Source organism: Macaca fascicularis, chromosome 10 (assembly GCF_037993035.2).
Source record: "Macaca fascicularis isolate 582-1 chromosome 10, T2T-MFA8v1.1".
NCBI classification, from domain to species: Eukaryota; Metazoa; Chordata; class Mammalia; order Primates; family Cercopithecidae; genus Macaca; species Macaca fascicularis.
In genome coordinates this window covers 35,752,561-35,769,793 of record NC_088384.1, presented here as the reverse complement: position 1 = coordinate 35,769,793, position 17,233 = coordinate 35,752,561, and the positions used below count along the sequence as shown (strand labels likewise).

Genomic DNA, 17,233 nt, shown 5'->3' with positions numbered 1-17,233 from the left:
AATGCTATTCCATGACTTGTTCAGCCATAGCCTCAATTTGACATGCTAGACAATGAATCCTAAAGACTGGTATACGGTTACTGCACTGGAGTTACTGTTCTCATTCCAACAACTATAGAACATTCTGAATAGTGTTTTAAACTTTTATTTTAACGAAAGTTAAGAAAAAAACCGTTACTTATACACTAAAGAAAATAAACATAAAATGGTTTCCCGCCTGACATGCAAAAGTCCCATGACCTGATCCTGGCCAGCAGGAGCAGCTGGTATTGAGGAGCGGGGTCATGATATAGCTGAGCTGCCAGCCACCTAGATGTGATTTCCTGGTGTCTCCGGTCTGGGTGAAGGATGATGCAGAGCTGGTGTTCTAGCCAGCATCCCAATAGGGCCCCAGCCACTGCAGGATGTTTCCAGCCTACTGGGATTCGGGCTCCAGCTGACAGGACAGCTTGTAGCTGCAGGACAGAGAGGCAGCTGTGAGGCCACCATGAGCCACACATCGGGTCCCTTCTCATTGCCTGCCCAGCTGGAATCCTGGGTCCCCAGCAGTCCCCATGCAACAGGGCTTGATGCTGGTGGTGGAGTCATGGCCATAGGCTCTCTGCAGCTGTCCACAGGAGAGCCTCCTCTAGGCCAGGTGGGGTGGCTGACACCTGTACTGTCAGTACTTTGGGAGGCTGAGGTGGGTGGATTGCTTGAGGCCAGGAGTTTGAGACCAGCCTGGACATCATCGTGAAACCCCACCTGTACCAGAACAACAACTGGAGAACAACCGGACACGGTGGTGGATAGCAGTAGTGCCAGCTGCTTGGGAGGCTGAGGAAGGGCTTGAGCCCAGGAGGCAGATGTTGCAGTGAGCAGAGATGGTGACACTGCAGTGCAGCCTGGGCGACAGAGCCAGACCACATTTAAAAAAAAAATGGAGAGCCTTCTCCCACCCTCTGCCCATGTGCCAGGCCCTCACCTCTCCTTTTCACTGAGCTGCTCCATTCTTGAGAAACAAGTGACAAATTTCTCCAGAGGCCGAAGCCTGTAATACATGGCAGCCACTTGGAGCAGCTGCATTTCTTGCAGAACTCGGACCTCCTAGAGACAAAGGACAGGATGCTGACAGGGCCTGGGTGGAAGACACTGAGGGGACCTTTGGCAGGCAGGGAGAAGGGGCTGGTCCCTGGGGCCATTCTGTGAAGGGGCCCCATGCAGCCCCCAGCCTGTTCTCAGAGTTGGATGTGAACAGCCCCTCCTGCAGGAACTGGTCTTTGATTCCAGTGCCTTTCCCACTCTATCCACTGGGATAGGTCTCCTCCTCCTCCTGTGTGTGTCAAACCCTCCCAGTAAACCTAAGATGTAGAGGATGGAGCCAGGGAGTGTCCTGCCCAGGGTGGACTGTGACGTCCACATCCCCAACCTCATCCAACGAGAATGCCCCAGCTGTTCACCTTCCTCCTCTTGTTGCTGTTGCCCTGGAAGTCAGATAGAGCCCATCAGAAAGGTCCCTGGCCCACAACAGCCCCACCCCATCCCTTCCCATGCTGCACTACTGCCAGGGCCACCAACATGAACCTGCCTCAGGCTCCGGGCTCTAGGGCAGGGGGCATGGGAGCTGAGGCTCAGGGACCTTCTGCCCCAACCCTCTAAGATGACAGACAGAGAAACTGAGGTCTCTCGTAGAAAGAAAGTGCTCAGTGACCCTGGAATTGCCTGCCCTTGGAAAGGCTCAATTTCACCCTCCTATTATGGGACTACCCTAGGGAGAGGCTGAGTCCAGCTCAGCCCACAGCTCAGCATCATTGCAGTAAGGCAGCTCTGCAGCTTCACCACTCAGGGATAGGGACTGGTGACTGCCATGGAGCCTCTGTCAGTCAGAGGTAATGAGATGGGCCTGGCACCCCCTCCCACAGGAGCAGCTGTGAGACTCAGGAGAGGAGGTTTTCCAAGGGCTGAGATCTAAGGGCTCCGTCCAGGCCCCTCTCCTCCCAAGCCTCAGGATCCTGGTTCCCAAGCAGCCTGCCCCAGGCTCACTCACATCCAGATCATCCGGGATGGCCAAATCCAACCTGTGTAACTCAGTCAGAAAATCCCCCAGGAAGGGGACCACGCCCTGTGCCATGGAGGGATGGGGAGGTGGGAGGGGTAGTGGTGATGAGTATTGACCCTGAGGTGCCTGCCCAAGGCCCTGTCCCATGAAATCCCATCAGCCCCTGTCTCCCAGAACCCCCCTCCCCAGGTCTCCCAGTTGTAGCAGCCAAAGACCCTCAGCTACCTTTCCCAATTCTCTGCCTCCTCTATTCCAGCTGACCTCCAATCTGGCAGTCACTCCTAGTTACCTCTATGGTGGGATTTTAACAAGTCACAAGGGCCTGTGGTCCCAGCCTTACCCTTCCCCACATCCACTCTGAGTTCTCCTTTCCCAGACCCTTGTTCTGGTCTCTCCAATGGAGGTTTTCCAGGCCCAGTGGCCATAGGAGGACAGGGCTGGGGAGGAAGCCCCCGCTGTCTTGATACGGAGGTCTCCAGCTGGTGGGGAAAAGAGCCCTGTCCTCTGATCCCCTGCGGTCCCTCCATGCCACAGTCTCACTCACCTTATTCTGCCTCCGCAGCCTCATCTGGGCTCTCTGGGGGTTCCTCTCCTGGGTGGCCACCTTAAAGCTCCCCGCCTGCCAGGTGTCAGGGACAGGGACAGTGAGGCTGTCTTCCCTTCCCCCAGTTATACCCCAGCCACCCCACACTTGGATCCCCAGGGACTGGCGTGAGTCACCTGGCACAATGTTCATACCACTGGCCAGCTCCACACTCCTGTGTGTGTCACCCAATCATACAGCCAGGCCTCCCTGAGACTGTTTCCTCTTCTGTAAAGAGCCATGAAAACCACAGCTACCTCACAGGGCCTCCTGAGTACTGTTTCCTGTAGCTGTTGTCATTGTTCTCCCCCTCATCCCTCTGAGGAAGAACCATTCAGGAGCACCCTCCAATTGCTTTCTTTTCTCGAACCTCATTTCCACCCTGTGAGGCCCGCACTACAGGCTCAGCATCCCTTCATTTTCCAGATAAACAGAGACCAAGAGTGCGCAGTGACTCCCCTGGGCCCCAAAAGAGAGGGCACCTCCTCCCCCTACTGGAGGCTCTGTCTCGGCTGCCTTCACCCCACATCCCAGCACCACCACCCATCAGGGTCTTGTTCTCTGGAGTCTCTGAGTGTCTAGGACTCCAACCTTGCAGAGTCGTGATGGGAAAGGGACAGGGCATTTTAGGAGACCTGGTTAAATGGCTCCTGCGTATCTGAGCCCCACCGGAGTCTCTGCCACACAAACTGGGTTTGCGCCATGCCAAATCCATGGTTTGGCCTCGTCAGTGATCCCCCAGGGGAGTTCCATGCACAGAACTCTCTCTTCCTCCACTCAGGATGTGGCCTCCTGAGGCGACATCTCTGACGGATATGGCAGGGTTTTCCAGAAACCTGGGTGGGGTGGCATGTTGCCTTCTCATTTGCATGGAGTTTCGGAGATCTGGTTGGGGAGAATCCCCTAGGAATGCATGGATCCCCCAGATACTTGTCATGAGCCTTTGTCACTGCTAATTGTTGAGAATCCTGTGACACGACCATTTTCAGATGTCTGCAAAGCGCAGAGCGGGGAGTCCCAGCAAGCACATACATGTGTCCTGAGTTTGCCCATTGGTACCCATAGCTGGGCAGTCTACGGGACTCCCTGGCACATGAGCTTCCTCTGTTGTTGTTTCCCCCAGTGTGGGCTGCAGTCCCTGCCCATGGATGTGCGCTGCAGACAGATGCAAGGAGCAGAGGCCTGGCTTCCTGAGGAATTGCTGCCAGTTTGAGGAAGGAAGAAAGTCCCACCTACAATGACCACCCGCCAGCCTGGAGGAAGCTCCATGCCAGCAGCATTGACCAGCATGGGAGCCAGAGCCCTGCTAATGCTGCAGCTCATCACCGCCACTCAGAAGCCCAGCAGCCATTGCCACATCCCATTTCCAGGACCTCCTGTCCCCGTGCCCCCACGCGCCCGTGGACCCACACACCTTTCCTCCTGTTTGCCCAAAGTAGGCCTGGAGGGAATTTTTCAAGTGCACTTTTTGTAGGTAAGTCAAAACATTACAAAATAACCACTGCACACCAGGTCCAATGCCCTTCCAAACTCACTCTTTTCTCTGACCCTTAAACACTTGTGCCGCATCTCCCAGACTCCACTGTACCTTGATCAGCAGGTCCCTCTTCACTGCAGTGTCCTTTTTGCAGAGTTCTTTTAGATATTTTGTGCTCTTGCTATTGACAGAGGAAAGAAAAAAGGGTAAATTTGGGAATCACGGGGGAGATTTGTGAGTTCCAATCCCTTTTGTTTGAAAACTCAATGAATCTCGGCTTCCTGCGTGAGAGTTTCCAGTGGGGTCGTCTGATGACAAGGGCTCCAGAGGACCAGGGTGGGACTGTCGTGCTCCTCCCCTGGCCCATCTCCACTTCACATGAGCCCCTGCGTGTTCACAGTTAGCTTCCAGCTGGACACAGTTCCACTACTGGGTACAAACACCTGAAAGCCTCCAATTGGCTCCAGTCTGTTCCTGATGGTTAAAAAACCTTCCTCCTGAGTTAGAAATCCTTGCCTAGGAGTCCAGGGCAGCTTAGTGAGCACACCCACCAGCCCATCCCTACCTCCACCGTCCCTGTTCTCCAAGAACCTTTCAGAGTCGTTGAGGGCACATGGGGAGACCTATGGGTCCCTAGGTCAACTCTGGTGCTCCCGTGGAGGGAGCTCCTCACCTGGACACTCCTGCCCACGTCTTGTGTAGCCGATGTATTGGGTTGCTGCGCAGAGCAGAGACGATGGCGTGCACTGAGGAGAAGTTGTTGAGGCGTAGGCACTCCTGGAGAGGGAAGAGTGAGCTGTGAGGTCCAGAGTTGGAGTCCGACCCACTTCAGCCTCAGCCCCCTCTGCTGAGATCTCCCTTCCTGAATGAAGCAGAGGCCCAGGGAGCCTCAGGAGGGTACACCTGGGGCTGAGTGAATGTCACTCATCTAGGAAGATTTCAGTTCAACCCAAGGAAGATCCCAGGTCAGAAGTGAGCAGCCACTACTGGGCCATGGGGGTCAAGGTCAGGGAAGCTCTGGGAAGAAGGGCTTAGGGGATGTGCAGAGCTCAGGCTAGAGATACAGATGCCAATCCTGAAAGCCGATGGCGGAGAAGAGGCAGTTCCCCATTTTGAGAGAGGGAATCCCAAGGCCCAACCATGGCTTACCCTGGCCACCTTGATCCAGTGCTCCACCACCCTGGCCCTGTCCTGGGCCCTCATGCTGTGGTCCCCGAGGCAGGAGGTGGTGACACAGTTGGTGAGCCTGTTGAAGTGTGCAATGGTGGCACAAACTGTGGGTGCCACATGCTCACTCCCCTTCTGATGTCGTTGGCCCCATATGGAGCCCATGCATTCGTAGAGTTCCACCTTCTTGAACAGCTCCTTTGGGGGAGGAGGAGAGTGTCACAGACACAGCACAGCCCAGCTCAGAGTCACCCACAGTCCCAGGCAGGAAGTGAGCTCACAGTCATCCACAGTCTCTGGCATGAACAGAGCTGGAGCTGAGAAAGCTTTAAAATATGCTCCAGACCTGTGGGAGTCCCTGCATTTGGTTTTCTGCCCACCGAGGGCCCTGAATGCATCATGGCCCAGAACCCAACAAGGGTGGAAAGTGAGAGTGACGTTTTCTTCCAGGCCATTCTCACTCCAAGAACTAGAAGGTGGCTCAGGCCTGCCCATCCTGAGGCCTCTACTTCCTCCCATCCCAATCAGCCCTCTACTCCTTCTCTCCATACCGGTGCAGTTTCCTTGCAGCAACTGCAACCTTGGGCTCTGTTTGGGTGTCTGCCATAGAATCTAATATGCATCAGATACCTAATTAGTGCTGAGGGTAGTGAGGCTCCTGAGCAGCTGGGTGAGTGACCCATGGCCCTGCCTGCCCCTCACTGATCACCTGCCCTGTCCTGCTTTCTGTCCATCCCCTGTCATTCAGTCTGCACAGTCACTCTGTGCAGCTGGTACGGGTGATTTCCCATCTCTGCTGTCCACATGCAGACAGGGAAGGCTTGTGGGTGAGGAAACTCATCCAGATCCCATGGTTGGTAAGAAGTGGGGCTGAAACTGGACCCAGGGCATTGGCTGCTCTTCAGGGAGAGGCTGGTCTGAGACAGCTGGTGCCAGACGCACAGCCTGCAAAGCCCAGCTGCTCACCGCATCTATGAGGGTCAGCTGCTCTGCCAGCAGCCTGGGAGGGAAGGTGGTGATGTCAGGCCGCTCCTCAGTGTGTTGGCTCTTGACAGTCCCGGGACAGGGACAGGGTGACTCTGGGGCTGACTGTGGCTCCAGCACTGTTCCTGGAGGGGGCCCTTCCCCTGGTGCTGGTGCTGGTGTTGAATGTCGATATCCTTGTGCATCCAGGGCTACAGGTGACTCTGGCTCCAGAGCAGGCGGCAGTTCCGCCAGCAGTGGTGGCGCTGGCTCCAGGGCCAGCATTGTTAATGCGTGTTGCCCAGGAGGTGGAGCAGGATCTGGAAAAGGAGAAAAGGTCACCATTCCAGTCACTCCTCACTGGGATTTCCAAGTATAGAAATGACTGGATGGAATTTAAGGGAATTGTACCCCGAAAACACCAGCCCTGGAAAGTCTTCTCACCATCTGGCTTGGCCTCCTTGGGCTCCGGAAGCACCAACTGGCCTAGGACAATTCCCTGATGGTCCCCCAAGCCCAGTCCAGGCCAGGTGAAGGTCCTGAAGGCCAGCTTTATCCAGAAAGATGACCGTTGCAGGGCCTGGCCGCAAACTGAAGTGTTTTCAGGGGGCCAGGTGAACAAAATGGAGCCGGTGGTGCTGGTGATGGAGTGCACAGCTGAGTCAGAGGCCTGGCCTTCTCCCACACAACCCTCCAGGGCACCCTTGTGTGGTTCTGGGTCCCTGGCCTCTTGCTGCCTGTGTAGAGGGCAGCCCCACCCTACCCCAAGCCATCAGTGCTGTCCTGGAAGGGGCAGACCTGGCCATGTAGCAGGGCTGTACGGACCCTTCTGCGCCCCAACGTCCCACTGACATTCTCTTCCCAATGGCCCTGGAGCACAGCACTGTGCACCTGGGCACTCAGGACTGCAGCTCCAGGCAGATTTGTGAGCAGCTTGCTCATCAAAGCTCCAGCTCTGGTCCTGGGGTGAGGAGGGTAGGGGCAGATGTTGGGTGGAGGAGGACAGGGAGACCTGGGAAGGCACGGTGCTGGGGATGGGTCTCTCAGTGGCCAGTTGTGACCTCAACCTCACGTCTCCTTTGCAAGGGACCTAAGTCTCCATTTACAGAACTCACTATTTGCCTCGTGCAGGGGAAGTCCCCAGATGTCAGCCTTGTTGTGGGAATTACAAGACATATGAACCCCAGGGCTCCTTTAGTCTCTCCCCAGCCAGAGTCCACATATTTCCCCCCATGTTTTGTGGGTGAAGAGGCCCTTCAGAACCCTAAGTCCCCCCAGTTGATACTTGTTGGGCTCCGTCATTCTAGTCAGGATCTGGGAGGATGCCACCATACGTAGAGGAGGCCATGAGGGTTTCACCTCTAACATTCTGAAGATACCATTTGTTTATTGTGTCTACTGTGAGCACCTGACTCTGAGTAGAATTGAGGCCCAGGGATTGTCATCTGCCTTGTTTATGAAATTATGCCAAGTCACAAGAAGAACGATGCACAAATGAAGTGTTTTGTATGTATGTGTTGAATGAGTGAACCCCAACCATTGGAGAAACTCAGTGAGCCTCTCCAGATGTCAGAGTGGGCCTGTGGCTCCTTTTTCAGCATGAAGGGACCCCTCTTCTGTCTGTATCAAGGAGAAAGTCCAGCCAGAAGGAAACTCAGACATCGTTTACCAATGCCATTGCAGACTTGCTTTCTATGTGCCTTTCCAAACAGGAAGAGAGATGGGCCATTGTGGCAGAATGCTGAGAGCTGCTTCAGTGAGGGGGAAGAGAAAAGTAATAAACATGAATCACAGCACCCACAGCAGATTGTCCAGAGTTTTAGGCTCTAGGGACCCCTTTGTTTGCCATGTCTTAGATCATTCATTCCCTACAAGAACCCTGTGAGGTTCATCTTCTCATTACTCCCTATTCCAGAGGAGCCAACTGAGGCTCCAAGAGGTGCATCTTCAAGACACAGCCAGTAGGGGACAGAGGCACCTCGGTGCCTTGGAGGGGATGGACACTCACCTTCTAACCAGTAGTTCCAAAAAGTGTGGCACGGTGATAAAGTCCCAGGAGGGACCCAGGCAGGTGGCATAGGAGGAGATGGGTTTAGTTAGAAAGGCTGGAACCAGGGACTCCAACAGCTTCTCCCTTGTGCTGGGCTGGAAAGTTGGCATCCTGCAGATCTCATTTTCATACTAGGGGGACAAGGAGGGACATGAGAGTCAGTGGTAACACCATGAACCACCAGAGGATCGGGATCTGGAACTCACACCAAGAAGCATCAACCCTTCAGGGACTTGTGCATGTGGAGAACCTGGGTGCCCATGGTGAAAAGGGTTCTAGGCTTTCAAGGTAAAATTGCATGTGAGGATGGGGAAGGATAAAATGATTCATGCCTTCAAGGCATCAGCATGGTGAATGTGAGCTGTGGGGCAACAGCACCCTCTGTATCAACAGCCTGCATGAAGAGCATCATCCCTGCACTCCTCAAAAATCACCCTCATGGTGGAGAAGAGGAGACGCGGGCTTTTGGATGTCAGATGCTTGCTCAGCAGCACCCGGCTCAGAAGAGAGCACCTTCCACAGGGAGGACTGGATGAAATTCCCTCTAGGCCACCTGAGGCTCTGCTTCTTATATGGAAGGGAAGGGTCTGGGGAGGTCTCATCCCCTCCTTATTTTAGTGACAGCACACCGGACAAGATGCTCTAGAAGAACCCTTTGACTTAAAGGGATATGATTGTTTTTGTTCTTTAACATGAATGTGAGTCTGGAGAAACAGCTACGGCCATCCCAGCCCTGGTCAAGGGGAAAGTGCCGGAAGACTCCAGGGTGGGAGGAAGCGCATCCCAAGGCCCAGGATCTGCCAGGCGACTCGTGGAAGAGAAAACGCAGGCAGGTATTGAAAGCGGGAAAGCTTACGGAAATGTATGGTTTAAAGTGGAAATGAAACAAGGTGATTCTCTCTGCCACACAGAAAGCAGATTGACAGAAAGTTAAGAACATGTTAGTATTCAGGGGAGGTTGTGTTCAAAGCAGCAGCTACGTTTAGAGGCTGCTGGTGACCCTGTGAGCAGCTGGAGCCCTTTTGGAAAGTCAACTGGCTACACCTGTTGAAACTTGCTATCTGCACATCCTTTCACCCAGATTTCCCTTTCCCGGGTGTGTGTCTTCCGCAGGGGATTTGTGTATTTTATGGGTTGAATTGTGTCCCCTCCCCAAATGTAACTGTTTCTATTCGCAACCCCAGAGACTCAGAATGTGACTGTGTTTGGACACAGAGTTCTCCAAGAGGTAATTCAGGAGAAGTGAGTTCATTAGGGTGGCCCCTAAGTTAATAGGCCTGCGCTTCTTACAAGGAGAGGTGGTCAGTGCACAGAGAAATTCAAGAGAAGACCCTGTCCTGACTGAGATAGAAATCAGCCATCTCCAAGGCAAGGAGAGAGGCCCAGAGAAACCACCCCAGACTGACAGTTTGACCTTAGGCTTCCAGTCTCCAGAATTGTGAGGAACCAGATTTCTGTGGTTAAGCCATTCAGTCAGCGTGCATGTTATGGCAGCCCTGGCAAACTGCTCCAGCCTATTAGGACACACATAGGATTATGCTCCCTGTAGAAAGGCTGCCTAGAAAGGGAATTTTATCACGACAGGCTCCACCAGCACTGAGAGGCTGACCCGCTGTGGAGCATGGCCTCCCTTAAGGAATATTACAGTGACATGCAAGAGTGCAGCAGCTTCCCGGTGTGTCTGCAGGGATGAGTTCTCTGAGATGACACTTTCAACACAGATGCATAGAGTAGCTTCACCTTCTTTTGTTGTAATCACCACCCCCCCCCCATCTTGTTTGTGTAGAAGTGTTGGATTTTAAGTCCTGGAAGAGGTCAGCAGGGCAGGGGAGCTGCCTGTTGCTGGACATACACTTAGGGTGGGGAGTTAAAATGATAACAGTATGAGTATGTGCTACAATGTTACCATCATACCCAATTCTTGTAGCAACATGCTGAGATACTCCTGGCATAGCATCAAGTGAAAACAGAAGGATTTTCTCTGATCTTCCTCTGATAGGTGAAAGGGACTTTGCCTGTAACCAAGTTGCCACTGGGGACTAATGGCAGCCAGATTCCTTTGGGAGAGGACAGTGGCTCACTCAAGTGTGAAAGCCCTAGGACAGAGCCTAGGGAATCCCCATATTCGTGTTTGAGTCCTGGGCCCACCCTGGTTTTCTGGAATCCCTGTCTGTGGAGACCCTTCTGTGTCCAGTCTCACCCCAGACCAGCACTGGCCGTGGTTGGTAGCAGGGGGCCCCTGCCCTTCTTTGAAGAAGATGGAGAAATGGAATCCATCCAACAGCTCCTGCTTGATCTGCTGTGTGGAGATCTGCAAAGAGAGTGAGCCAGGCGAAGAGGTGTCAGTGGCCTGCCTGGCTGACCCCATAGTGGGACACCCCCATTAGAACTCCTCCCTGGCTCCCCCTTCCCCAACAGGATTTGGCACATAGGAGCATCTGCGTAGACCTCCAGCCAGAGGAGCTTGAGATCTCTGGCAGATGACAGCTTGAGGTCCTGGGATTCAGATCTGAGCAGACAAACTGTGTCCTCGACACTCACCTTCCCATCCTGAAGGCATGGTCTGGGCTGTGAACCTGACATACTGACCAGGCTCCCATCTCCGGACAACCTACCTGCTCCTGTCCAGGGAGGGCCCCTCTTCTCCTGTTTCCCCAAACACATGGGGAGGGGCTCAGCACTGCCCTAATGGGCACAGTTGAGGCCTGGCCTGGACGGGCCTGCCCTGGGCCCTGTGTTACCTGTGGGTGCCTTCTGGCAAAGGGCCAGAGGCGTCGAGGGTGAGGGTTGTACCAATGTCTATATTCTCGAGAAACAGTCTCATTTTGGCCTTTCCTGCGATGAGGAGGTCGGCAGCATGTTGGGACACAGCAGGAGAACATATTGTTCTCTGGAGTGTCGACTATCAACTGAGCTGGAAATGGGGCTGTGTGTATAATATGGGTGCCTAGTTACCAGAATTCTAAGTTCTGTTGGGGTCTGTCAGTAAGGAAGTGAGGTCACATCTTGTAGGTTCCATCCTGTAAGCACCTCCTTTCCATAAGACCTACTCAAAGGCCCCACTGGGCTTCTGGCCGCTCACCCTCCCCCATTGTTTCCTTGGAGGATGGCTCAACTTTAGGAGCATGGGTAGACTTCCATTCAAAGCCCAGCTCCCACTTGTAGCTTGGTGATCTTGAGGAAGTGATAGAACATCCCTGTGCCTGTTTTCTCCTCTGAGAAATGGCGTCAGTGAGAATTGCTTCCCTTTTTAATCACAGAAAATAAAGCATGCAAAGAAGTTAACTTGGTGCCATTGGGTGGCGAGTGAGAGCCCAGCAAACCGGAGACATAAGCTTGCCCACATCAGTGGTGACGACTGCGGAGAATGGGTGAGGCTGGGACAGGAATCAGGCCAGCCTGCCAGAGCCCAGGAACGGGTGAAGGGTAAGAATGAGCTCCTCACCTTGAATTCTCAGGGAACAGAGACATGCAGGGGCTGTGGGGAGCACAATCATCAGGGCTGCTCTCGTTCCCCTGGTTCCCTCCGTATCTGATGTGGTCCCAGGGCCCCTCTCCCTGTGTTTCCTCTCTGCCCTGCTTTCTTCCTGGCTGCCCTCCCAGGACTCATTTTTGGCCCTGATCAGGTGGAGTCTTGAGGTAACTATAGGCCTATTAGTAACTCCTCTGAGGTTCACCCCACCTTTTGTTGAGACCTCTGAGCTTAGTCAGAGACCTCCTCCTGCTGGGACCTGAGAGAGGGCTGGAGGGAGCTGACAGTGCAATGGCAGTTTTTCCTGGGGCTGCCGCTCCAGGGTCCAGTGGCAGGTATCTGTTGAATTTGAGCTTTCTTTTGGGTCTCTGGGGTTCTGAGGTGTGATTTTCCCTCTGAAGACAGGCGGAGCCCCTGGTGGGTGCCTTCACCTCAGAAATGGGTCCCCCTGAGCTGGGAGCTGTGCTCTAGCCTCAGTGTGCTAGGACACCTCTCACCTGGCCCTGCCCATTCTGGCTTCTGAAGCCCACAGAGAGGGTCTGTAGAAATTGCTAGATACGAAAGGGCTACAAATAAGTCACAGGAAGTGTATTTACATAACTCAGTGGTTTTCAGCCATTACTCTACTTTTATTCAGCAGAGGAGATATTTTAAAATGCGAATACCCTGTGTCACCCTGCGGAGATTTGGATTTATTTGATGGGGCAGAAGACAGGCATCTTTGGTTTTTTGTTTGCTTGTTTGATTGTAACAGGATCTTGTGCTGTGGCCCAGGTTGTAGCACAGTGGCATGATCATGGGCACTGCAACCTTGACCTCCCAGGCTCAAGGAATCCTCCCTTCTCAGCCTCCCAAGTGGGTGGGACTATGGGCATATACCACCATGCCATGCTAATTTTTGTGTTTTGTAGAGACAGGGTCTCACTATTCCACCCAGGCTGTCCTTAAAGTCCTAACCTCAAGCTGTACTCCTGCCTCTGCCTCCCACAATGCTGAGTTTACAGACGTGAGCTACTGTGCCTGACCCTGTATCTTTTAAGAGCTTCCCTAGTGGTTTGAAGAGGCACCCAAGCAAAGAAGGCTTTGCTTGCAGAAGGCTTGTGGAACCCTGTTGAGGCTGCATCTTCTTCACAGCCATCAGATTGTTCCCTGAGGTATCTGCTTAGCAGTGCACAGGCTATTTACATGGAGGGCTTTGGGGAGCTGTTGGGTTTGGGTTTGGCTGGGGCATGAGTGTTGGCTGTGGGATCGTCACAACCAGGTCCTATGGGACACCCCGTCTGGGATCCTTCTTCCCAGACCACCATCCTGCCTGTCATCGCTCCTATGGCAGGTCCACAGCTGCTTGCTGGAAGGGTGTTGGGAAGTATTGGTCCTCCAGCTGTCACGTCCTTCTGTTCGGCTGAATCCCAGTGATCCTCACTTGGAGTCTGGGTCTCAGAAGGGTGTGGCCCTGGGTTCTTGGCTGGCTGAGCTGGTGCTTTTGCAGCCTCTGGGGCTCTTGTGTGTGAGGCCTGACCTGAGTTGCTTCAGGAAACTTTCACCCCTGAGGCTGCCTCCTGCTGAACAGCAGAATCTTTGTGTGGAGATCTGGCTGGCCTCCCTGGCCACCATTCCAAGCCTGTCCTCATATTTTTATCCCTCTCATTTTTTCATCTTCCTCACCAAAGATAGGTTGCTTTATCTTGACGGTTTTGTTTTTTTTTTTCCATGTGGATTCCTGAACACCATCCAGCCCCTTGTTCTCTCCCCAGCCAGCTCACACTCATTTGTCACAGCTCCTGGGACTCCCATTGACACCTAGAGAACAACCCCCCACAGTGGACTGTGCTCTTCTGTTTGCACCCTTAAATTTATCTTGCTTACAGAATGCCACTTCTGCAAACTAATCAAGCAGAGGGAAGTGGCTCATGGATATGCACCCTTGCTCATCCTGTTTGAAAAGGTATCCAGCTCTGATTTCTTTTTTCGTTGAGAGGGAAGATCATTCTTGTCACCCAGGCTGGAGTTCAGTGGCACAATGTTGACTCACTGCTACCTCCACCTCCTGGTTCAAGTGATTCTCCTGCCTCAGCCTCCCAAGTAACTTGGTTTACAGGTACGTACCACCACGTTCTCCTAAGCTTTTTTAAATTTTTTTAGTAGAGGTGAGGTTTCACCATGGTGGTCAGGCTGGTCTTGAACTTTTGACCTCAAGTGATCCACCTGCCTTGGCCTCCCAAAGTACTGGAATTACAGGCATGGGCCACCATGCCTGGCCCCAGTTCTGAATTCTTAAGAAACTCTCGAGAGGTTCTAGGTCAACACTGATAGACCTGGGTTCTGCAGTGCTGGGTGCGGTGGCTCACACCTGGACTGCTAGCACTTTGGGAGACCAAGGTCAGAGGCTCTCTTGAGCCCAGGAGTTTGAGACCAGTCTTCACAACATAAAGCCCATCTCTACAAAATATTTAAGATTAGTTGTGGCCAGGCAAGGTGGCTGACACCTGTAATCCCAGCATTTTGGGAGGCCGAGGTGGGTGGATCACGAGGTCAGGAGTTCGAGTCCAACCTGACCAACATGGTGAAACCTCGTGTCTACTGAGAAAATACAAAGATTAGCTGCGCGTGGTGGTGTGCACCTGTAATCCCAGTTACTCAGGAGGCTGAAGCAGGAGAACTGCTTGAACCAGGGAGGCAGAGGTTGTAGTGAGTCAAGATCCTGTCACTGCACTCCAGTCTGGGTGGCAGAGCGAGACTCCATCTCAAAAAAATAAGAAAAATAAAAAATAAAATTAGTTGGTTATGGTTGTGCTTGCCTGTAGTCCCAGCTACTTGGGACGCTGAGGTGGGAGGATTGTTAGAGCCCAGTAGGTCAAGGCTGCTGTCTGCCATGATTGCACCACTGTGCTCCCACCTGGGGGACAGAGTGAGACCTTGTTTCAAAAAAGAACCGTTGCAATGATAGAAATGCCCCATATATGCACTGTGTGAAATGGTGGCCACTAGTTACATGTGGCTATTGAGGTCTTGATATATGACTAGAATAGCTGAATTTATTTAGTTTAATTAAAGATATATATTTTTTTGACACAGCCTTACTCTGTTGCCCAGGCTGGAGTGCAGTGGCATAATCACAGCTCATTGCTCAACCTCCTGGGCTCAAATGATCCTACCTCCTCAGCCCCCGAAGTGGCTGGAACCACAGGCATGCGTCACCACAGCTGGCTAATATTTAAACTTTTGGAGAGACTGGGTCTCACTGTATTGCCTAGGCTGGTCTTGAACTCCTGGGCTCAAGTGATCCTCCTGCCTTGACCTCCCAAAGTGCTGGGATTACAGACCTGAGCTGCCATGCCCATCTAGGTTTAATTTCATTATACATACATACATACATACATACATACATACATTTATTTACTTATGATAGGGTCTCGCTCTGTCACCCAGGCTGGAGTGCAGTGGCACAGTCTTGGCTCACTGCAACCTCTGCTTCCCAGGCTTCATCAATGCTCCTGTCTCAGACTCTCATGTACCTGGGATGATTGTGTGTGCCACACCACCGGGGTAATTTTTTTTTTTTTTTTTTTTTTTGTGTTTCTTGTAGAGACAGTGGTCTCATTATGTTGTCCAGGCTGGTCACAAACTCCTGGGCTCAAGTCATCCTCCTGCCTCCACCTCCCAAAGTACTGGGATTACAGGTGTGAGCCACTAAGCCCATCCTGAATTACTGATTTTTACATACTGTATAAACGTTTACATCCTACTTGTTCTTACTTTTGTTAAATGTGGCCTAAAGCTGCCTCATAAACAGCGAACTATATCCTAATTTAAGCATGTAAGCATTTCACTAAAGGAATATACAAGTAAAATTTTAAAGAAAGAAAATAAGAAAAAGTGCATAAACATTTGGGAAAAAGCCTTTAGGCCTTGTCAGTTTGTAGAATGTATTTATTTTCACTATGCTGGGGACTCCATTTCCAGTATTAAGGTCCATTCCCACAAGGTGGATTTGGCGAGCATGAGAAAAGGGGTGGGGGAGTAATCGTACAAACAATTGTGTCCAGTCCAGGTTCCTAGGACCAGAGGGACCCCTCTATATGGCAGAGGTGCCCGACAGCCGTACCTGATGTGTACCCTCAGAATGACTTTATGGTCGAAGAAGAAAGTGTGTTCAGAGCCCCAAGCTAAGGAATCAGGAGTGGCAAGATCCTGGAAGGATGCCAACCTGTGAAACTCTGAGTCAAGAGGTCAAGCTGGGCACTTGGTTTCTCAGGTCGACCGCTTGGCCCTCTTCCAAGTTGCACTTTCCTTGTTTCCTTTACTTCCTGTTCTAAAGTTTTTTAATAACCATTTTTTTTAAATACTATCTCACTCTATAGCCCAGGCTGGAGTGCAGTGGCTCAATCTCATCTCTCTGCAACCTCCACCTCCCAGGTTCAAGAGATTCTCCTGCCTCAGCCTCCCAAGTAGCTGGGATTACAGGCACTCACCATCACGTCCAGCTAATTTTTGTATTTTTAGTAGAGACATGGTTTCACTATGTTGGCCAGGCTGGTCTCGAACTCCTGATCTCAGGTGATCCACTCGACTCACCCTCCCAAAGTACTGGGATTACAGGCATGAGCCACTACCCCCTTTCCTGGCCTGCTTTTTAAAAAAATTTTACTCCTGCTCTGTAACTTGCCTCTATCTGGTATCTACCTTATGATCCTCAGTCAAATTATTTCTTCTGAGGAGGCAAGAATTGAGGTTGTTTCAGTTGTGTATGGATTCACCACCGGGAACTTGGATACCTTCCACCGGTAACAGGTCGAGGATGCTAGGTGAAAATGTTATGGACGCTGCATGCTTTTTACAAATGTAGTGGTTCTCATGTCCAGCCACAGCCACTGCACCTGTGTGAAAGTCCCCTTAATAAACCTATGTCTTTTTCACTGTCTCCAGATCTCTTCCTCTACCCTTCCACACGGTGCCTTCCCTACTGGAGTAAAGTGGGGTTCTGCAGGGTACCCTCTCCCTGCAATTTTTTTTTTTTTTTTTTTTTGAGATAGATTCTTGCTCTGTCACCCAGGTTGGACTGCAGTGGTGTGACCTCGGCTCACTGCAACCTTCGCCTCCTGGGTTCAAGTGATTCTTCAGCCTCAGCCTCCTGAATAGCTGGGATTACAGGCGCCTGCTATCATGCTTGGCTCCCTTTTGTTTTGTGTTTTTGTTTTTGTTTTTGTTTTTGTTTTTTTTTTTTTTTGAGACGGAGTCTCGCTCTGTCACCCAGGCTGGAGTACAGTGGCCGGATCTCAGCTCACTGCAAGCTCTGTCTCCCAGGTTTATGCCATTCTCCTGCCTCAGCCTCCCGAGTAGGTGGGACTACAGGCGCCCGCCACCTCGCCCGGCTAGTTTTTTTGTATTTTGTAGTAGAGACGGGGTTTCACCGTGTTAGCCAGGATGGTCTCGATCTCCTGACCTCGTGATCCACCCGTCTCGGCCTCCCAAAGTGCTGGGAT

The 17,233-nt window shown here is 52.2% G+C and overlaps 2 protein-coding genes, 1 long non-coding RNA gene and 1 pseudogene across 8 annotated transcripts in view; 2 read left to right on the top strand and 2 right to left on the bottom strand.

Annotated features, from left to right (window-relative positions):
* The window catches only part of LOC102125700 (phosphatidylinositol 3,4,5-trisphosphate 3-phosphatase TPTE2-like), a 347,382-nt pseudogene that overhangs the window by 144,375 nt on the left and 185,774 nt on the right, over nucleotides 1-17,233 (bottom strand).
* The window catches only part of LOC135964418 (aspartate-rich protein 1-like), an 85,352-nt gene that overhangs the window by 25,572 nt on the left and 42,547 nt on the right, over nucleotides 1-17,233 (top strand). The gene's annotated exons all lie outside the window — the stretch shown is intronic.
* LOC102124288 (ral-GDS-related protein-like) lies at nucleotides 130-11,296 on the bottom strand. Its single transcript, XM_045364080.2, has 12 exons — nucleotides 10,479-11,296; nucleotides 8,237-8,409; nucleotides 6,673-6,866; nucleotides 6,232-6,548; nucleotides 5,248-5,463; nucleotides 4,772-4,875; nucleotides 4,210-4,279; nucleotides 2,583-2,657; nucleotides 2,027-2,101; nucleotides 1,440-1,463; nucleotides 965-1,086; nucleotides 130-455 (listed from the first exon to the last, which is right to left on the bottom strand). The coding sequence occupies exons 1-12, from the start codon at nucleotides 10,644-10,646 to the stop codon at nucleotides 416-418; spliced, it is 1,578 nt and encodes a 525-aa protein (XP_045220015.2). The 5' UTR covers nucleotides 10,647-11,296; the 3' UTR covers nucleotides 130-415.
* On the top strand, nucleotides 3,755-16,930 carry LOC135965496 (uncharacterized). Of its 6 annotated transcripts, none has more exons than XR_010578492.2 (6): nucleotides 3,755-4,095; nucleotides 6,439-9,111; nucleotides 11,539-11,704; nucleotides 12,662-12,904; nucleotides 13,727-13,848; nucleotides 15,797-16,930. It is a non-coding gene; the product is annotated as an uncharacterized lncRNA (long non-coding RNA). The 6 variants fall into 6 exon arrangements; XR_012418369.1 differs by lacking the exon at nucleotides 3,755-4,095 and having other exon boundaries at nucleotides 8,137-8,566; nucleotides 8,672-9,111; nucleotides 15,797-16,721; XR_010578494.2 differs by lacking the exon at nucleotides 3,755-4,095 and having other exon boundaries at nucleotides 6,466-9,107; nucleotides 15,797-16,864.